The 22,324-nt window shown below is 47.8% G+C and overlaps 1 protein-coding gene across 2 annotated transcripts in view; it reads left to right on the plus strand.

The window, feature by feature from the left end:
• The window catches only part of LETM2 (leucine zipper and EF-hand containing transmembrane protein 2), a 73,478-nt gene that overhangs the window by 19,029 nt on the left and 32,125 nt on the right, over positions 1-22,324 (plus strand). For both annotated transcript variants that reach the window (XM_029603937.1, XM_029603938.1), the window contains exon 6: positions 5,477-5,680. In XM_029603937.1, the coding sequence (XP_029459797.1) occupies positions 5,477-5,680 (204 nt within the window). The remainder of the gene's footprint in view (positions 1-5,476; positions 5,681-22,324) is intronic.

Consider the following 22,324-nt stretch of genomic DNA (forward strand, 5'->3'; position numbering starts at 1 on the left):
TCCTTTGACTGCTAGCTCAGTTGTCCTTCCAACATGTGTTGGGAAGCAGTAAGCAGGGTTTTCCCAGGCCTTGAAATCTGGGGGATTGTGTACCCAGCATTTTTTTCCATGGACCCAAAAATGGGTAAACCTGTTTAGTATGTTTGGTCCAAAGCTACAATGGACAGAAAAAATTGCTCAACAGATTTTTTTCTGACCAAATACAAAGAATTTAAAGCACCTCTCTCCCAAAAAGAAATCTGCCTCAGTGGGATCCACATATTGCAGTACGTAACCAGATCAGTCCAGACTCCTGGGTTTTGCCTCCCTGCAAGCAGATGGAGACAGAGAAAGTTTCACTGACACCGTACATAATTCAGTGTGCCATCTGCAGTCCCTTAATATTTCTCTGTCTCCAGCAGATGGAGCAAAACCTGCAATCTGAGAGACACATTAAAAAAAAAAAAAATCAGAAAAAAATATGAAAGATGTGATCTTTATACTCCCAGGGGGTTATAAGATCCTGGTGGGGCCATTCCCATTTGGTTTGAGGCGGACAAGCAAGGGGGTTGGTGACCCTTCTATAAACTTGTTCAGGAGTACCATGGGGTGGACATCTGGTGAGCAAGATCTCTCATCCTCTGCAAGGTAGCAGTAAGACCAGCTGTCAGCTCTGCATGTGCAAGCCTCAGGAGCAGGGAAGTATTTGCTTCTTCTTTTTTTTTTTCCCAAGGCGCTGGTTCTTTAAGGTTTTTAATAAAGTTAAAAAAAAAAAGCCTGTAGTGGTGATCCTGAGCGAGTGCATGCAGTGATTCAGAAGCAGCAGCGGCTATAGCGGTCTTGTGTGCAGGATGGGAGCTTGTAATTGACCTGCCCGACTCCCGTTTATTGGCGCGCTGCCTTTCTCCACGTGTGGGGGTTTCATAACATGGCGCGTGGCCGTTCCTGCCATGCATGTGGAGGATCGTGGGCCAGGCTTAATTCGGAAGGCCTTGGGGTGCGTTGCTGGTGATGAGGGCACTTCAGGGGCACTTCTGAGACACGATCCAAGGCGGCCGTGACTTCGGGGGGGGGGGCACACAAGTCACTGCCGGCGGGAGATCTTGATGGTACGGAAACGACGGCCATTTTGAGCCAAACAGAGGGGTCGGTGCAATATCGAGGCGGGCAGGGAGGCTTTCCCCGGCAATGCCCAGTGCTACAACAGCCCAGGAGGGTCACCAACCATTTTCAGCAATTTTATGGATTTTCCCTGGATCAGGGGGCTGATGGGGCTGGGGACTTTCCCCTCGACCAGGATTCGGATGAATCCCAGTCTTTTTCTGCAGACTCTGTGCTCCTTTTGCACAAGGCTTATATGGCTAGAAAAGCTGCAGGGGATATTGAGTCCAGGTCTACGAGGAGGGCCCCAGCAAGATCCAAAGCGGTAAAGCTGGGTCCTTCAAAAAGGTCTATAGGCTGGCATTTGAAGGGCTTTGGGCCTCTTTTCTTCCCTTAGTGATGCACTGGGAGACACTGATGATTTTGAGGATCCTGGGATGGTGCCAAAGGGATCGCCAGTTGCAGATGGTGGGGCTGATATGGATGCCATGCTTGGGAGCCATGTACAGGTTCCCGTGGCTGAAGGCGATGATCCGAAAATAGTGTGATCTTTCTGCAGGGAAGAGCTTTGCTCTTTGATTCCGCGGGTGGTTCAGGAACTGGGAATCAAGGTGTCACAGAAGGACTCTGACTTGGAGGGAACAGATCCTGTATTGGATGGCTTGTGTAGTCCAGCCAAGGCCTTCCCATTCCACAAGTTGGTGAAATAGGCAGGGCTATGGCAAAGCTGTACCCTTTGCCTGAGAACATGCTGGAGCTTTTAGCCCTTCCTAAAGTTGATGACCCTGTATCAGCAGTTACCAAAAAGACCACCATTCCGGTGGTGAGTTCAGCTGTCTTGAGAGATGTGCTAGATTGTAAGCTGAAGCTTCACTTCAAGCACATTTTTGAAGTATTGGCACTGGTCTATAACAGCTGCTGTGTGCAGCAGTCTGACATAGAGGGCTTGTCTGTGTTGGATCCAGGTGTTACAAGACACAGAGGCCACCTCAGGTGCAATGGTCCAGAAGGCAGAGCGTTTGGAGGCAGCTGTAGCTATGGGACGGATGCCTTTTATGACCTTGTGCAAACGTCCTCGAGGATCATTTTGTTGGCAGTCTTTGCTCGGTGTTTATTATGGTTGCATAATTGGTCTGCTGATGTGTAGTCCAAATCGCAGCTAGGAGTTCTTCCTTTTAATTACCACATACCAGTGGGTCTTCGATGTGGGACAAGACGGCTGTGTGTTAGATTTTGTGCATCCTGTTCGGGACGCGTACGTGATATCCCTTTGCGCCCTGGCTAAACACGAAGCGATTTGGCAAACCGTAGACCGGTTATGGCAACTGGGTACCATAGTTCCAATTCCCAGGGAAGAGCAGCACATAGGAAGGTATGCCATCTATTTCGTGGTTCCAAAGAAGGGTCACTTTGTCCAATTTTGGATTTTGAAAAAAAAAGGTAAATGCAGCCTAAAGATACCTCTTTCAGATGGAGACCCTTAGATCGATTGTCATGGCTGTGTGCAAATAAGAGTTCCTGGTGTCTCTGGATCTGACAGAGGCCTATTTGCATATCGCAATCAGGAAGGATCTGTGCTTTCTCAGGTTCATGGTCCTAGGGGGAGCATTTTCAGTTTTGTGCCCTTCTGTTTGGTTTAGCGACGGCCCATTGTACGTTTGCCAAGGTAATGGTCGTGGTGGCGATGGCTTTGAGAAGGGAAGGTGTGCTGGGCCATCCATATCTGGATGGCTGGTTGTCAGAGGACCTCTGTTGGCAGGTGGTGCAGAAAATGCAGTTGCAGTCGTTAGGATGGATGGTGAATCTGATTGTCATCTCATTCCTTCTCAGGTCTTAGATTATCTGGGAGCTCATTTCGATACAAGACAGGGGAGAGTGTTTCTCACAGAAGAGAGTATTCTGAAGAGGCATGGCAAGCTCCAAGAGGCAGGGTCCTCTTGGAGCTTGCCATGCCCAAGGTGTGGGTCTACTTGCAAGTTCTAGGTTCTGTGGCGTCAACCTTGGAGTTAGTGCCTTGGGCACGTGCCCATATGAGGCCTCTTCAGAAGGCCCTTTTCTCATGGTGGAATCTGTCTGAAGGGTTTCATATTCCCCTTCCACTGGAGGGGAAAGGCAGGAACAGTATATCATGGCAGCTCCTTCGGGCCAATTTGGAACTGGGTGTAGGATTGGAAGTTCCGAACTGGATAGTGGTCACCACCGATGCCAATCTCTCTGGCTAAGGTGGGGGGGGCAGTGTGTCAGAATCAGTCAGCACAGGGCCAGTGCTCGAAGGAGTGAAGAGTTTTGGTCTATCAATCGGTTAGAGACCAGAGCAGTGCAGTTTGCTTTGCTTGCATTTCTGTTACTGTTGCAGGGTTGTTCAGTCAGGATTCTGTCAGACAATGCTACGGCGGTGGCATATATCAACAGTCGGGGGAACCAGGAATCTAGAGTGGCTCAGGAGGCCCAGGAGTTGATCCTGGGAGCGGATAGTGGCGTCTCACATAGCCGGGTTAGAAAATGTGAAGGTGGATTTTCTAAGTCGAAAGAAATTGGATCCCAGAGAATGGGAGTTGTTCGAGATGGCTATGCATCTCATTCGCAATAGATGGAGTTCCCCTCATCGACTTGATGGCAACTGGACTAAATGCCAAGATGCCACGGTTTTACAGTCAGTGACGAGAATACAGGGTAGAGGGCGTAGATGCCCTAGTGCTACCATGGTCCCAAGGCATTCTGCTGTATGTGTTTCCCCCATGGCTTCTAATAGGCAAGGTGCTATGGAAGATAGAGAAGTATCTGGGAGAGATGATTTCTGGTGGCACCGGAGTGGTCCCGATGCCCATGGTTTGCAGATCTCATAACCAGGGGCATAGATAGACTGCTGAGGCTCGGCCATCTGTCAAACCACCTTTGCCGGGGACCAATATTTTCAGAGCGGATGTATTGCTTTTGTCGAGCAACCTGGCTTTTGAGAAGAGACAGCTGAGGAAGAAGGGATAGCCTGATGCAGATTTTGCCACCTGGTTACAGGCCAAGAGAACTTCCACCTGGGTTTGAAAGGTGATTGATCTTGATGTGTGGCCAATGGGATTTAGCCTCTTCAGACTTCTGTGGCAAGTATTTTGACTTTTCTTCAGGAGGGATTGGTCAAGTGTCTGACCTTTAACTCACTCTCTGAAGGTACTTGAATTTGGTCCTTAAGGCTCTGGGCAAGGCTCCCTTTGAGCTGCTTAGAAGAGTGACCTTAAAGGATTTGACTCTTAAAGTGGTTTTCCTGGTTTCTATTTGCTCAGCAAGAAGGATTTTGGAGCTCCAGGTTTTGTCAGGTCGAGATCTGTTACAGATTTCAGAGTCGGGAATCTTGTGGCGCACAGTGCCATCCTTTTTGCCTAAGGTGGTGTCAGCGTTTTTCATGTTACCCAGATGGTGGAACTTCCTGCCTTTCTGAATTTGGACCTCTCTGAGCCTCATGCTAGGGAGCTTCCGTGTCTGTCTGGATGTGAGAGATATTTGAAGGTCACTAACGGGTTCCGCAGGTTGGACCAACTTTTTGTTCTGTGGAGTGGCCCAAAGAAGGGGCATCAGGTTTCTAAAGCTTTGATAGCTCATTAGCTTAAAGAAGTGATTGCGCCCACATATATCTCTAAGGGTCGAGTAGCGGCGGCTTGGAAGTTGGATGTCAGGGCTCTGACTTCCAGGAGATTTGGTGAGTGTTTTTGCGAGCAGGACTTTGCGGGTCCTATCCAATCTAGGGGTGCTTAGGTACATCCTAGGAGTCTGGACTGATCTGAGTACGTACTGGAAAAGAAAATTGGTTCTTACTTGCTAATTTTCATTCCTGTAGTACCACAGATCAGTCCAGAGACCCGCCCGTTTAAGGTGGGAGAGTCAGCTGCTCATTTTGATGTAATGCAGAGTTGTCGGGTTTTCTGCTCTGTGTTGACTTTAAATTTTGGTGAAAGTTTTCTATTTGGTTTAAACATCACAATCCTCCTGTTCGTTGAGGGGAGTTTGGGTTGTTAAAGTGCTCATCTTTTTGGCTTGGGTACAAGTCAATACTGAGGGACTGCAGATGGCACACTGGGTTATGTACGGAGTCAGTGAAACTTTCTCTGTCTGCATCTGCTGGCAGGGAGGCAAATCCCAGGAGTCTGAACTGATCTGAGGTACTACAGGAACGAAAATTAGCAGGTAAGAACCAATTTTCCTTTGCTGTTTGCAGCAGAGGGCACTACTCCTAAATCTTTCCAATGGATAGGCCTAATTCCTATAGAACAGGTCAGGTTGGGGGTTAGCTGCTTTAATTTTGGTCTCCTTCAGTATTTCTGTTCGGTTCGTTGTGGCTTTTTTTTTTTTTCTGAATACCCTTAACATGCGGGTTTAAGTGTCATGCGGCATGGTTTGCACTTAGGTCCGTCACAGCGGCGAGCAGCCCAGCACTCAGGAGATTGTACGTTTTACCAAACTATTTGAGGATGAACTTACTCTGGAACACCTGGAGCGCCCTCAGCTGGTGGCACTCTGCAAGTTGCTGGAGCTGCAGTCCATTGGCACCAATAACCTGCTACGCTTCCAACTTCTTATGAAGCTTCGCTCCATAAAAGTCGATGATGAGGTAGGAGAGAATCCTCTTTTGGTTGGGTATGTTATTTTGTAACTTTCAGGAAATATTGTGTCCTTAATGTAGAGGCTTTTTATTTTGTGTATTTAGATCTTATTTCTCAGCTTTTCTATACCGGAAAACAGGAAGCTGGTCAGAGCAGTATACAACAAAAATAAATAATATACAAGAAATCACATTAAAATAATACAACATTACTATTTAAAACTATTTCAGTGCTGCTATTATTTAAAATAACCCTCTTATTCCTATTACGAATTTGGATAAAGCCATGCCTTCACTTTCTTTCTGAATGACAAATAGTTCCTCTCCAACCAAAGGGGCTGAATTCCAGAGCACCGGTCCATGCACTGAGAACATCCTCCTCCGAAAGGTCTCTTTTCTTAATCAATTGAACCGCAGGAACTATAAATAATAGACCATTTGTCGATCATAAATTGTGCCCTGGGATATATCCCTGCACTTGACTGATTAAATAATTTGCACCCTCCTTACAGTTTACCTTGTACATTCTTAAAGTTTATCCTTTCATTGATAGGAAGCCAGTGCTAGGGGAGGTCTGGCACTAAACCCTTCTTGGACATCCAAACACCAGTCTAGCTGCCATATTTTGCATTCCTTGAAGTCGTTGCATATTTTTCACTGTTACCCCCATCAAGATCCCATTACAATAATCAAATAGCGGGGATACCAGTGCCTGAATGAGCCAGAATGCCCCCAAACTCACCCATCCCTTTATTCTCTTCAGTTGTTTCAATTTCAAAAACACCTTCCACACCAAAAAGGAGTTGTGAGCTTCAGTCATCTGATTGAATTCCTAAATTATGGACAACTGAAGAATTGGCCCAACCGATCTTGCCTACCTCCAACTGCAGAGGTTTATCCAGCTCAATATTGGTACAAATCTTGCAGTCTGTCTTACCTTCATTTAAAACTAATTTATTATGTCAACCAATTCATTAGAGTATTTCACTCCCCCCCCCTCCCCCTTTCTTTTTAGCAATGGATGTAATATAATCTTCATTGCCAAAGGAGATGCCCCTGCTCTCAAGGAACCATTCACAACCATTTGTCATCTCCCCATTAATTCCACTGGGAGGGTTTTTACCCAGAATGACTGGCAGGGATCCAAACTGCAAGTGGGATTACAATTTTTTTAAAACCCCACAAACTTCTCCCTGAGACACCTCCTGAAAATCCTCTGCTCCCTCCCAAGAACCCATACAAAATGCCGCCTCTTTTTTTTTTTTTTTTTCTGCCAGCATTTAACCCCAACCCACTGGGTATCATTAAGCATTTGAGTCCGTAAGGTTTCTACCTCTTCTTTCTAAAACTGAGCAAAGCTGTCACAATTTAAAACTTTTCCCGGAATCACCTCCCTAGGTGCACAATTTCTTCCCAATAATTCCTGAGAGAGATGGAAAAACTTCTTTAGGTCTGTTCTCGGCTTACCTAATCCGATCTTCATAATGCTACCTTTTAACAACTTCAATTCTAGTGCTCCAGCTTATTCTAAACATGAGATTTAATCCATATCTTTTCCTTCTTCCTCACTTTAAGTAAATCTATTAATTCCTTTGTAAACCAGGGAGCAGTACTTTTCAGCCTCCCACTGTTTTTCTTTACTGCAACTACATTCAGAACCGCTTCCAATAAAGAATTCACTTTTCTACCAAACCATCTAAGGGGTCCCCAGCATCACCCAACTGATAATCACTCCATTTTTACTAAAATAAATCTCTATCAGTTCAGTCTCTTCGTATCATCTCCTCCTCTCCTCTAATCATAGTAACCCACCCAACCTGATACTATAAATGAAAAATAAATAACCCTGTGATCTAAGCAGATCACTTCATCCTTACCTAATAACTATAATTGTTTCCCCTTTATCACTTCTCTGTTTGCTAAATAGTAGGGATGCCTCTCTGTCTCTGCTTGCATTGCATTCACAACAAAGAAGAGTATTCTATTTTTCATGTGGCTTCTGCTGTGATGGACTAGCCACAGCCCATCTTGCCTTATACAGTATAAATAGATACTTTAAAGGCATGGGTACCTCTTACGTTTTCGAAGAAGGGATCAGTAATTGAACGTTGAAGGGAGCTTATTCTTTTGAAATTAACAATAGCATTTTCTTAGCTTTTATTTCTCCTCAAAAATCACTCACATTTGTCCATTTATATATTGCAAATTTAGGTGCTTTTTTTTTTTTGGCAAGCAGGAATGAATTAGCCATAACACATTGGTAACATCTGCCGATACAGATCCACCTCTCAGAGCTCAATAAAGGCTTAGCATGTGCGGGCGTTCCCATGTGTGCATGCTGCCTCGTGGTAATCACATCAGAGAGCCCTCTCTATCCCCTATACTTAATAATACATCATATTCAAAATAGGGGAAATATAATTGTTCAATAGCCCTAATGTTTTATTCACATCATATTTTATCAAAACCATTTACACATGTAATACTGAAACATTACTTTTTCATGCTGCCTTGTGAACTTGATAAGAATTATAAGAATTTGCCATACTGGGTCAGATTGAAGGTCCGTCAAACCCAGCATCTTGTTTCCAACAATGGCCATTTCAGGATACAAGAACTAGTCCTGGGGGAATTCTGTGTTACTGTAGAGTGCAGAATTCCCCCCTATACAGGATTGCCAGCTAAGCCAACTGCCTTAACCACATCCTCTGGCAACAAACTCCAGAGCTTAATTGTGTGTTGAGTGAGAGAATTTTATCCAATTTGTTTTAAATTGTGTTAATTTCATGGATTGTCCTCTAGTCCTTCTATTATCTGAAAGAGTATACAACAGATTTACATTTACCTGTTCTATTCCTTTTATGTTTTTGTAGACCTCCATCATATCCCACCTCAGCCGTCTCTTCTCCAAGCTGAACGGCCCTAACCTCTTTAGCCTTTCCTCAAAGGGGAACCGTTCCATCCCCTTTATCATTTTGGTCACTCTTCTCTTTACTTTCTCCATCGCAACTATATCTTTGTGAGATGCGGTGACCAGAATTGTACACAGTACTCAAGGTGCGGTCTCACCATGGAGCGATACAGAGGCTTAATGACATTCTCTATTTTAATCATCATTCCCTTCCTAATAATACCTAACTTACAGGGTCATTCTTTAAACTGCCATGTGCTGTTATTGTGGCGGTACAGTTTAAATCAGGAGAAAGGGAGGAGTGTGGGCGGGTTTATGGCCTGGCAGCGATGTGGGCAATACCGCGGGACATAACACCTTTTCCCGTGGTGCTATGGGGGCGAAAATGTGCGGCCCGGCTGCAACTGTGGTGGGCGAAAAGGCACTGCCGCGATGTGGCCGGCTGCATACTTTCTTCCCCCGCCCCCTTTTTTTTCCTGCGTGCCATCATTCTGCTGTATTTATAGAGAAATGATGAATCCTGGGGATTATTTGCTTTTTTGACTGATACAGTATGCTGAGCTGACAATTTCAGTGTATTGTCCACGATGACACCTAGATCTTTCCTGGGTGGTAGCTCCTAACATGAAATCTAACAGATCCCTGAGGCACGCCACTGTTTATCTCTCTCCACTGAGAAAACTGACCATTTAATCCTACTCTGTTTCTTGTCTCTTAACCAGTTTGCAGTCCACAAAACTACAGTGCCTCCTATCCCATGATATCTTTGTTCAAGCTACCATGTTGGCATTTCCTAATCTATTTGACTTTTGGCATTTCTTTTGGACTGCTTTGCCTCATTGCAGCTCTTCGTTTTTTGGGGTTTTTTTTGCCACTTCCTTGGCAGCTCCTTGACAGAACATTTCAGTTCTAACTTATAAAAACAAAACACAATCAAACTGTGAAAAAATCTAAGGTTAAGAAATCCCCGGTCAGGGGGTTCAAGATCTGTATCTGTGGGCAATGAATGGCTATTGGTGGCATGCATGCCACGCTGCTTGAGACTGGACCACAGCTCCTCCAACTGTTACAGCTTTGGTTTGATGTCCCTGAGGGATCAACAGCTCCACACCCGGAAGATGAAAGCGCTGAGAGACACCGAGTAAGAGTCTGAAGCCTCTTGAGTGAGGCGGACCTGTAGAGCCGCTCCTCATCCAGGAGTGAGGCATCGTCGGGCTCGCATCACAAGAATTTGAGGTGGGAGTCTTTCCCCCTCCTCCATTCCTGCAAGTTTTCGACTCCCGTTCCCCCAGGTCAGGGGTTAAGCATGGCGCAGAAGCCTATGGCATTGTGGAGGCGCCAAGAAGAGCACTTAAATGGCTCATGGGATCTTCCTCAGCGTCTGAAAGTGCTGTTGGCTCAGGGCTTCACTGAGGTGGGGGCCCTCCTTGAAGCTGAAACAATTAGAAGCCTGGTCAGCTCAGGTACCATCCTTCATAGTGTGGAGGACTCTCCTGATGCCAAGCCAGTTCTACCCAGCTCTAGTGCCGTCCAGGGTGCTGTCAGTTTCATCGACACAGAGCACATAGAGACACCCTTGTGAGAGCAGAGTTCTGTGGCACAGAAACCCATGAGTCTCACCTCTGAGCTGGTCCCTTCAACAGATTCAGTGAATCCCCAGCCCTCACCATTTTTTTTTTTATTCAGCTGTGGAGTCCAAGACAAACAGCCTCTGGTTGCATCCTCTACAGCAGTGATTCTCAATCGTTGTGTTGTGACACATCACTGTATCACAAAGCACAAACTGGCATCTCTCAACCTCCGCGGGCAGAATACAGCACTCCCTGGTCCTCCGTTTGTGGGGCCAATCTCTCCCCCCCCCCCCCCCCTCTTCTCCTGTGGAAAGCAGCGATCTCCTTCTCTGGCTGTTCTGTCAGCATTTTCAAGCCCTGGCTGAATGCTGGCAGTAGCGCAAATAGTGGCAATGAATTCACATACAGAACACTGCTAGAGGGACAGGGAGTGGAATGGCTTCTCTTTATCAGTGCAACCCAGAAGAGGAAATGGAGTGGGCCCGCATGGGAAAGAGATGCCACGTGGCTAAGTCAGAGAAAGAGGAGCAGCATGGGCTCCAGGCCTGCATCGGTACCGATTTGACGGGGAGGAGCAGTGTGGGCTGGAATTTTAAAGAGGATCAGCATCAGCCCCAGTGGCCCCAAGAAAACTTAAACATCCCATCGGCCGCAGGGGCTGGAGGAGGATAGGCTGAGGCTGTTTCTGCCCACTTTTGCTTCCGGGAGGAGAAAAAAAGTGTGTGCGTGTGCGCGCGCATAGGAATGAGACAGCCTGTGTATGTGGATATACGAGAGAGAGGAGAAAAGTTTGTGCACAACAACCTCCCTTGAAATCAAAAGTTCCAAGGTATGGAGAGCATGTTGGGTTGGTTTGTTTGTTTGTTTTTTATAATCCTTATTAGTTTTAATTATTAGATGTTTGTGTCTGTTTTGAAATATTTAATTAGTATTTTGGAACATTTTTGTGAGTTTTTAATGGTTGGATGTTGTGGTGGTCAGCTTTTATGAAATATGTATTTTTAAATTTGTATGATTTTATTACTTTTGATTTTATATTTCTTGATTTTTTTGTTTTTCTCTTTTCCTGAAGAATGGTGATTCTATTTTTCCATTGTTGTACTACATACAGAGTCTGGCTTATGGTTTCCAGTTCACTTTCTTTCTGCACATTTCTTATGCTTTTTTTATTCTGTATTTGAGGGTCCATCTCTATTCTGCATGTATGACCGAGGAAGGTATTCTGCCAGCGTGTAGTTTCTATGTAGGGATCTGTATCAGCCTGGCTTGTTCTGTTTTCCTAATAGGATGTGTATTGGTGATTTAGAGCCTTGTGTAATATTTGCAGTGTTGCTTTTTCATAGGTAGGTTCAAGTGCAGGCGGTTATTGCTGTTGCGGTATGGAAGGTTTACTATATTGTAACTGTAATTCAGTTTATTTGTGGCTTTCTGAGGGCCAAACCACACACATGTGTGTGGTTTGGCCCATTACATATGGGTTCCAAGTATTTTTTTTACTTTTTTTTTTTTTTTGCAAGGTTTTCTGGTTGACATCACAGCAATGCATGTAATATAATATACATGTTGTTGTAAGTGATAAATTTACCTCAGAGGCAGTACAGTGAATGTTGCTTTTCATGTAAAATCTGTTAGGAAAGGGCCTAGGAGGAGCTGGGGAAGAGGAGGACCTATTGATGATAGAAAGAGGGGATGAAAGGACGTAGTTGTCGTTTTTTTTTTTTTTTGTGGGATTAAAGAATTATAAATGAAATTAAAAGAAGGCTAAATGCCTGGAATGACCTTTTGGAGGAAGTGGTGAAGACCAAAACTGTAAAGGACTTCAAAGGGGCTTGGAATAAACACTGTGGATCCATAAAGTCTAGAGGATGTGAATGAAGAGTCGGTGGTTCTCGGGAACGACGGCTACTGCCTGGAGATAATACCCTTATTCAATATACATACACACGGTTAATGCGACTCCAACATTGCTCTAAGCTTCAGGGGCAATGAGGAAATGTGGAAAAAAGGATTTGCATTCACAAAAAAGCGGGGAGTAGCTTGCCTGGTACAGCGGTTACTACTCCAAACCAAATAAGCCTGATACTTCACTTTCAATGCATATAAAGCATAGCTCTCTGCTTCAACGGCAGGGGGGAATGAAGAAACGTGGATCTATATTCAGGCACCATCCAACAAAGACTGAATTACATAGTCTGGATAAACAGATAAGCATGGGTGTAGCTTGCTTATTGCGGTGGTTAATACCCCTAACTAATTAAGCTATTTCACTTAGATGCAGTTCCAACACTGCTCTCTACATTAATGGCGGGGGTGGAAGAGAAATGGAATAAAAAAGGTTACTAAGAACCAAGAGTAACAGATAAGTATGAGGAAAAAAAAAGTGCGGAAACTTGCTGGGCAGACTGGATGGGCCTTCTTCTGCCGTCATTTCATTTCTGTGTTTCTAAATATAATTTTGTGTTGCTTCTTTCATGTGCAAAATAATATTAAATATTTCCAAATTTATACGACAGTCACACAGCATCAGAAAAATCTCACTGTCTGGCCTTCAGTCTCACTTGTTGGGATATTAAATAACACTCTTTGGGATGAAGGTTCAGGGATGGTAGTGGTGGGGACAGAGAAATAAGGTAATTAGCCGAGCATGGAGTGGTGGAACGGGAGAGGGAAAAGAATGTGATTATGCTGGGGGGGGAGGAGGGAAGGGAATGATGTGCATTTACTGAATCCCCTGCTTAGAATGCCACCGCACACCACTGCTGCCCAGGAAGCATGGTGCAGTTCAGCTGACATGGAGGGTCTCAGAATGAACTCAGAAGCAGCTGTCAATACCCTATCAAGATTTTCCCTGACATTACTAAGTTAACGCAAATAAAAAGGAGGAAATTCTTGGAAATGAGAAGGGAGGTTCAAGATAGGGGGGCAAAATTTCTGCTCCGGTTCCCGTGTCAATGCCTTATCATTCATGATAATACCAGATACTTGTTCAAAGAGCCGGACTATCTATGTACTTACTTGAACTCTCATTCCCTGTACGTACCAGGATCAGTCCAGGACACCTGGGTTGTGACTCCGCACCAGTAGATGGAGACAGACTAAAACTTGTGGGCGGAGCCATATATGCCCCTGTGCCAGTCACAGCCCCTCAGTCTTACTCTGTCTCCAGTAGATGGTGCAGGTCCGGTCACAGCCCTGCCTGCCCTGGTTCTGGTATTCCGTCAGGGTCGGTTCCTTTTTTGATTTGTTTAGGCCAGTTTTAGCCTACGGATTTGGGAATATTTTTCTAAATTGTCCTTAAGTCCCTTTCGCCCTGCCTCCCAGGGGGGTTGTGAGGTTCTGAGGGGACCACCCCCCCCCCGGTTGAGGCCGCTGCTAGGGTCGAGGACCCAGCTGGCCTAGTAGCAGCGTCAGGGGTGACACCGGGGAGCCCGGTTCACTCACCCCTGCTGGATTAGGGCTCCAGGACCGTGGACAGCGACAGGCGCTTTTCTTAAAAAAAAAAAAAAAAAAAAAAAAAAAAAAAAAAAGGTTTGTGTTTATTTCAGGTGCCGGCTCTCTCTTGCTTCGCGTCGCCGCTCGCAGTGGGGGCGCCGCCGACGGGGGGGAGGCCGTTCGTTCGAATTTTTATTTTTTTTTTGTCGCTCCTCTTACCCCGTTTTCGCGCCTCTTCGCCGGCATGCCTCGCGGCTCGGTCTGCCGGGCCTGTGGCTCGGCGCGCGCGCGTCTTTCCCGCGAGAGTCTGTGCGCGGCCTGCATCCCGGGCGGAGAGGGGTCGTCTGGGGCGCCTCGGGGGGCTCGTTCGCGGCCCGCGCGATCGCCTCTGCGCGGGGGGGGCGCCGGAGAAAAGCCCCAAGAGCTTTTCCCGCTTAGCGCGGGAGTGGCGGCCATTTTGGCCACGGGCCGCGAAATGGCGCGGGAAACGGCAGGGCCTTCGGCCTTGCCTCCCGCGCTTTCCCCGCAGCGGATCGCGGTCGGAGGGGGTCCCTCGGGGGACACAGGGTCCCCGGGGAGTCCAGCTGATTTTTCCTCTGATTCCAGCTCGCTTTCGGAGGATCTTGCGCTTTTGTTGCGCAAGGTCTTGAAATACAAAAAAAGCAAGCGCGGCCGGAGTGAGGCTCGCAGAGCTCCACCGCAGAAGAGGTCCAGGAAGCCCTCGGGGGTCGCGGAGGGGCCCCAGGGCGCCTTGCGGGGGAAGCGGCCTCCACGTGGCGTCCCACAGGAGGCGGACATCGATTCCTCCCCCGAGGCGGACGCTGATTCCTCTGAGGAAACCCAGAAGGGACCCGACAATGTGGGAGCGGATGGCTCCGCTACGGCCGGCGTAGCAAAAGGCTCACAGGCAGTGGAGGGGGACGATCCCAAAGTGGTCAGGCTCTTCCGTAGGGATGAATTGCCACCTCTAATTCCAGCCATTATAACGAAGAGATCTACTATCCCGGTTACGGGTGCGACAGCCCTTCGGGACCTTCAGGACAGGAAGCTGGAAGTACAGCTCAAGAAGATTTTTGAGGTTTCAGCGCTAGGAATTCGGGCCGCCATGTGTACGAATTTCGCTTTGAGAGCTGGCTTACGCTGGGCTCAGGTCCTTCAAGCCAATGCGGATCTTTCGGCTGACGAGGCAGCGCAAGCGGATAAGTTGGAAGCGGTACTAGCATATGGCGCAGATGCACTCCACGATCTGCTGCGCACTTCGTCTAGATCCATGGTGGCGGCTGTCTCGGCGCGCCGCCTCCTGTGGCTACGCAACTGGGCGGCGGATGGCTCTTCTAAGGCTCACCTCGGGGCGCTGCCATTCAAGGGTAAATTGCTGTTTGGCAAGGAATTAGATGACTTGATGGCTTCCCTGGGGGAAAATAGGGCTTTCAGGTTGCCCGAAGATAGAGCCAGGTCACAGACTTCCTTTACAGCCAGGTCCCGCTTTCGTGGGCCCAGGAAGGCGCGACCTCAAAGGTCGTCGGGGCACTCGTACAGGTCTTCCTCCTCCCGTACCCCACAGTGGCAGCAGCAGCAGTCCTTTCGTGGGAGGCGCTTTGGTAGACCAGGGGGTGCCCTGGCCATCACGGCGCCCAAATCTTCACAATGAAAGGGGGTCGGCCCTTCTCCCGCCGCAGCCTCAGCACGCCGTTCCCAACGTCGGGGCGCGGTTGCTGTTGTTTTACGAGAGATGGGCCGGAATAACGTCGGACCAGTGGGTCCTCACCGTGATAAGACATGGCTACGCGTTAGATTTTGCTCGCATTCCAGTGGACAAGTTCCTTGTGTCACCCTGCAAGGCTCCCGAGAAGAAGACGGCGGTGCTAGACACCATCCGCCGCTTAGAGGACTTGGGAGCTATCTCCCCCGTTCCGGTCAGCCAACAAGGCAAAGGCCGTTACTCCATTTACTTCATCGTACCAAAGAAGGACGGCACGTCCCGACCAATTCTGGATCTCAAAGGGGTGAACCGATGCCTTCGCGTTCCTCGCTTCAAAATGGAGACGATCCGGTCAGTCATCGCCGCGGTCCGGCCAGGCGAGTTCCTGGCCTCCCTGGACCTCACGGAGGCGTATCTTCACATAGGCATCCAGCCGTCGTTCCAACGCTTCCTCAGATTCTGCATTCTGGGTCGGCATTACCAGTTTCGGGCGCTCCCTTTTGGGCTCGCAACGGCCCCTCGTACTTTCACGAAGGTGATGGTCGTGGTGGCGGCGCAACTGCGCCGAGAAGGTCTCCAGGTCCATCCGTATCTGGACGATTGGTTGATTCGGGCGAAGTCCGAAGATCAGTGTCGGATGGCGGTGGCCAGGGTCCTCCATCTGTTGCAGTCCCTGGGATGATGGGTGGTCAACTTCAGCAAGAGTCATCTGACACCCACGCAGACCTTGGAATATCTGGGAGCTCTTTTCGACACGAAGCAGGGCAAGGTGTTTCTGTCGCTCGAACGGATGGTCAAATTGCAAACTCAGGTACAACGCTTGCTGTCTCTCCGCCAGCCGCGGGTTTGCGACTACCTTACGGTCCTCGGGTCTATGGCTTCCACGCTGGCGCTGGTGCCATGGGCGTTCGCTCATCTGCGACCCTTACAGTCATCCTTGCTTTCCCGCTGGAAGCCGGTCTCGGAGGATTTCCACTTACCGCTTCCTCTAGCGGGACCCGCGAGGTCCAGCCTGCGTTGGTGGCTGGACCCCAGTCATCTTTCCGCCGGAATCTCTCTCCTGGTGCCCAGTTGGACAGTGGTGACCACGGATGCCAGTCTCTCCGGTTGGGGAGCGGTCTGCCTAGGGAGCTCAGTTCAAGGCCTATGGTCAGTGTCGCAAGCCCAGTGGTCTATCAATCGCCTAGAGACCAGAGCGGTCCGTCTGGCCCTGCAGGCTTTTCTACCATTGCTGCGGGGAAAGGCAGTCCGAGTGTTGTCGGACAATGCGACCACCGTGGCATACATCAACCGGCAGGGGGGGACCCGGAGCCCCCAGGTGGCAGAAGAAGCTCAGCGCTTGATGGCCTGGTCGGAGCTACATCTCAGCAACCTCGCAGCGTCTCACATTGCGGGAGTCGACAACGTGCAGGCGGACTATCTCAGCCGTCATCGTCTGGATCCTGGAGAGTGGGAGCTGGGGGACGAAGCGTTTCTTCTCATTTGCGAAACGTGGGGGGTGCCCCACATGGATCTGATGGCCACATGGCACAACGCGAAGGCCCCCCGATTTTACAGTCGACGTCGAGAGCGGGGGGCAGAAGGCGTCGATGCGTTGGTGCTTCCCTGGCCGACGGATGTGCTGCTCTACGTGTTTCCCCCGTGGCCGATGATCGGCAAGATTCTACGGCGCATAGAGTTGCATCCGAACGACGTGATCTTGGTGGCACCGGAGTGGCCTCGCCGGCCGTGGTTCGCAGACCTCGTACAACTGGCAGTAGCGGCCCCCCTTCGGTTCCAAGGAATGGCGGCCCTACTCCATCAGGGCCCCGTCTGTTTGGAGGATGCGGATCACTTCTGTCTCGCGGCTTGGCTTTTGAGAGGAATCGACTGAAGAGAAAAGGTTATTCAGATGCGGTGGTGGCCACGCTACTGCGTTCCAGGAAGCAATCGACGTCTTTGGCTTACGTCCGTGTCGGGGTAGTCTTTGAGGACTGGTGCGTGCAGCGAGGGATGGACCCCATCTCGGCTTCCGTCTCTGATGTGCTAGCGTTCCTCCAGGCGGGTCTGGCCAAAGGTCTGGCGTGCAGTTCCCTACGGGTCCAAGTGGCGGCGCTGGGGTGTTTGCGAGGTAAGTCTCTGGCGCTTCACCCGGATATTGCTCGTTTTCTTCGGGGGGCTAAGCACCTTCGCCCCCCGTTACGTCTTCCTTGTCCGGCTTGGAACCTCAATTGGGTTCTCTCCGCTCTATGCACGGCGCCGTTTGAGCCCTTGAAACGCGCAACTCTTAAGGATCTCACTTTAAAAACGGCATTCTTGGTGGCGATTGCCTCGGCACGGCGTGTTTCCGAGTTGCAGGCCCTGTCCTGTAGGGAACCTTTCTTGCGTATCTCCGATTCGGGGGTTTCCTTACGGACGGTTCCTTCCTCTCTTCCGAAAGTGGTCTCGTCGTTTCACGTGAATCAATCGGTGGAGTTGCCCGCTTTTGCATGCGGAGACTCCTCTGCTACCGAAGAGAGGGAGTTACGGAAGCTTGACGTGCGGAGATCCCTTCTCAAATATCTGGAGGTCACTAATCCGTTTCGGGTCACAGATCATCTGTTTGTTCTGTTCTCTGGACCAAAGAAAGGAGCTGCAGCGTCCCGCACAACTATCGCCCGTTGGCTCAAGGAGGCCATTGGTTCGGCGTACTTGGTGCGGGGAAAACCCCTTCCCGTGGGGCTGCGGGCTCACTCGACTCGATCCCAAGCAGCGTCTTGGGCGGAAGCTTCTCAGGTGTCGCCTCAAGAGATTTGTAGGGCGGCCACCTGGAAGTCGTTGCATACTTTTGTCCGGCATTACCGGCTGGATGTCCGGGCTACCGATTCCGGGGGTTTTGGAGAGAGGGTACTCCGAGCGGGACTCTCTGCTTCCCACCCTCAGTAGGTTGCTCTGGTACATCCCAGGTGTCCTGGACTGATCCTGGTACGTACAGGGAAAGGAAAATTAGTTTCTTACCTGATAATTTTCGTTCCTGTAGTACCAAGGATCAGTCCAGGATCCCGCCCGCGGTGCTGCGCTGAAGTAATGGAGAGTCCGCTCTGTGTTTTGATTTGCTCTGTTCCGCTTGTTCGCTCTCTCGGTTGGAGAGTCCGTTTCCAGAAGGGGTGTTCTTTCCCCGTTAGTTAGCGGTATCTAGTTTTGTTTACTTCTCTGGTTGTGTTCTACTTTGACATTCCGTAAGACTGAGGGGCTGTGACTGGCACAGGGGCATATATGGCTCCGCCCACAAGTTTTAGTCTGTCTCCATCTACTGGTGCGGAGTCACAACCCAGGTGTCCTGGACTGATCCTTGGTACTACAGGAACGAAAATTATCAGGTAAGAAACTAATTTTCCTTTCTAATTAGCTTGAGGGAAATTGGTAAAGAAATAAGAGCACTGGTTAACTCCTAAGCATTTTGAATGTTGTATGTTAATACATTTATTCCTATGTATTTCTGCTCCTAATTACATCTTCTCTCTCATATTTCCTAGTATAGAGATGTGAACAAGATAGGGGGGTTTAAATCTATTTCTTCTTGTAATAAGGGTTTATTATATTAGTTAACATGTATACCCCGATATTGTGGTTTACGTCAACTCTCCAAACATTATTGTTTTGTGATTTTTTGAAAAATCAATAAAAGAAGCAGCTGTAACAGTGCCAGGTGCCTGTGGTGAGGATGAATCCATCTGGGTCTTGGAAGAGTATGTCTTCCAACTCCATTGTAGAAGGAGCTTCAGCCAGTGGAAATGCAACTGTTGAAGCTGATAGTCTTTCTTTGCCTTCTTAAGCTCTGCAGAAAGAGGGAGGTTGGAATCTCTTCTGTCCAAAATGGAGATGTTTCCACATAGTGGAGCATATGTCCTGTCAAGGGCTTCTGACATTGGGAACCAGCCCTCACCATAAGGTAGTGGATTCTTCAGGGGAGTCTATCCATGATTTAGAGGATGAAGGGGGTTTGCCTACCTCAGAATTTTCTCCCAGACTTTCCTCCTTGGACTAGTGGAGATCCTGTTCATTGGAGTTTTGGCTCAGTGTCTCCTTGTGGTCAGGGAAGAGGATGAATACCTGTACAGGGATTCCTTTGGATCCCTTTCTGGAATTGCCTCAGCATACTTCTCCTTCAATGGACCTTTGCTATTCATGATTTCTGGATAAGCTGGCAAAGAGGTTGTCTATCAATGCCTAGAAGGAAAAAGAATAGATGTCTTTGGGCTCCTTCAGTTTCTTCAGCCTCCAGCAGACTCTGTAGCCTTTTTGGTGCACAAGCTTCTCCAAGACCTCACTAGAACCATGCCTCCTAACTTTTAGGAAAGGACTTAAGACTTGGTTATTCAAGCAAGCTTTCCCAGACACAATCTAATGACACAATCCAAGGACTCAATCCAAGGACTCCCCAAAACATTCAACCATTAACAATACTATTTGTACATAGTATTTAATTAATTTAATTTGTATTTTGTCTAACCAGTTATTCTTTCCTATCTCTTCCTTCTTCTCCAAGTTCTGTGACCCTTGTTAATTGTAACTGTTTCCTTCGATCACCACAGTTTTAGTTTGATGTATTTAATGCACCCCGTTTCATGTAAACCAGCAAGATATGTCCTCATGATTGCCGGTATATAAAAACCTTAAATAAATAAATAAGACCTGCAAATGAGAATATGGCAAATGCCTGCTTTGTGCCTCCCCGTAGCCTGCAAGTTAGATCTGAAGTACAGGATCCAGGCCTCCCCAGGATTTGGGGTAGTCTGACTGCACCACCACTCCATGGTGGTAGTCTGCATTGAAGCAGGCTAAACACACTCAAGATCACTCCCAGATGTCTCATAGAAAGATCCAAAGGTGTTGATTACCTTTGGGAAGAAGATCTTCCTGGGATCCATGTTCATTACCTAGATTGCAGCTCATTGGCTGTACATGGTGCAATATTTGCACAAATGCGTACTTAAATTAAATAAGCCTTTGTTGAATTTATCCAACTTGGAATAAGTGGGCTTCTATCGTGCAGTGGCAGACTGTGAAAAATATGTAATTTTGCTCAATGTGTGAAAACGGATACCTTGTGCAGGACCTTGGCTGCAGCCATTGGAACTCAAAAGGCTTGCATGGTTGAGAGTAAGTGACCTTTGGGAGGATGTGCATGACTGCCTTGTGGATGTACCAATGTACGGGGAACAGCTTATTTAGAGACCGGGTGAAGGAGACGGTGGTTCTGATCAAGGAGCATCAATCCACTCTTCAGTCATTATCAACAGCAGTAAGGACCAGCCCACTCTAGTCCACTGCCTACAAACCTCCAACTTCCAAAAACATCCCTTCCACTCTTTTCAGAGCTAGTGGGCCCAGCCCAATCTTCTGTAGTTGCCTGCGAGGGGGCTGCAGAGAGAGAGAGATGTCAGCCAAAGGCCCAGCAACAGTCTTGGCCTAAGCCTGGGACTAGTTTTTGACATATTTGAGCCCTGCCTCTCCGCCTCCAGTGGAGGAGAAGGGTAGAGTTCTTTCTCTAAGAATAGCATTGGATCACAAGGGACTGGTGTATCCTAAAAATTGTGGCATATTGCTATTGTTTATGCTTCTTTTGCCCACCTCTGCCCTGACCTCAGCTCCGCTCTTCACAATCTGCCCAGTTTTATAGAAGCATAAACTTGGGGGGGAATATAAGGGAACAATGTCCTCCAAATGCCCGACACTAATGCTGAGTTGGCCCCTCCTTCCCCCTCCCAACAGTATGATCTCCCTAGCCCTTGCCTCCAACCTCCTCAGATAAGCAGACAAATTATACCTATGGCTGGAAGTGGAGTGGCTCCTTCAGCAGTGGGCAATAGACCCTGTCCCTCCTCAGGATCATGGCCAAAAGTTCTATTCTCGGGACTTCCTGATCCCCCAAGAATACTGGACAAATTGTTGGTTTGGGAGAGGTTCTTCTGTCAGGTGATTCTCTCCTTTATTCAAATGAGGGATTAAATGTGTGTACTAGTTCTAAAGGATGCATATGCATGCATCCACATCAACTCTGCCCACTGGAAGTTCCTCCAGTTTGTGGCATAGGACATGCATTACCAGTGGAAAGTGCTCCCCTTTGGCCTTTCAGTGGCTCTGAGTGTTCACAAAATGCCTTGCTGTGATGGCTGCATGCCTTTGTTGGCAGAGAGTTTGTGTATTCCCATTCTTGAATGATTGTTTGGTGATGGATCCATCCCTGTAAGGAGTTCTGGAGTACCTCGAGCAATCCATTCATTTCCTTCGGTCCTTGGGTTTCTTGGTCAACCTTGTCAAGTCAAATCTGGTTGTCTGAAAGAATTCAGTTCATAGGATCCTGGATATACTTGCTTCAAAACAAAGCATTTTTCCTCATCAAGAGAGCTACATTGCTCATAGGCCTGGTATAGTCTCTCTTTCACATAAAAAATAACAAATTGTCCCCCAGTTGTATGTTTGTTTCATTTCATTAAACACATGATTTCTCTTTACCCTTTTTGTCTTTTTTATTTATATTTTATTTGTGGGACCTTCATGAGTACAGTTTGTAATTAGCGCAAACTGTTTTCTCTGCAAGTCCAGCTTTACTTTATTATTTTTTTTCAATTTTTATCAATGTCTCACTTCATTTTAATCTCAGCTTCATCTTATATTAAAAACCTTCAACCGGATCTCCGGATCCTACACTCATAGTGAAGGTCCCCCAGCAGGAACCGTATTGTTAGCGTCTTATTCTTATTTCATCAAAGAGAGCAAAAACCCAAACTTAGCTTCGATGTTTCAATTAATTGCTGCCCCGACATGGATCCACGTTTCGATGTTACATCTGCATCAGGGGGCTTCTCTATGACATCATAAATTCTCTCATCCTTTTAATTCATCGATCCGCTTCCCAAAAAGACAAGCTGCATTTACACGAACTCTTCAGAAGACCTTTAACAAAACATGGCATCCACCACCACTCTTTATACCCATGGGAGGAATTGACATCACTTTCAAATTAGGGAATACCAATTAATCATTTCATTCAATCCCTCAGATTGCGCCGATTT

Source organism: Rhinatrema bivittatum, chromosome 5 (genome assembly GCF_901001135.1).
Source record: "Rhinatrema bivittatum chromosome 5, aRhiBiv1.1, whole genome shotgun sequence".
NCBI lineage: Eukaryota > Metazoa > Chordata > Amphibia > Gymnophiona > Rhinatrematidae > Rhinatrema > Rhinatrema bivittatum.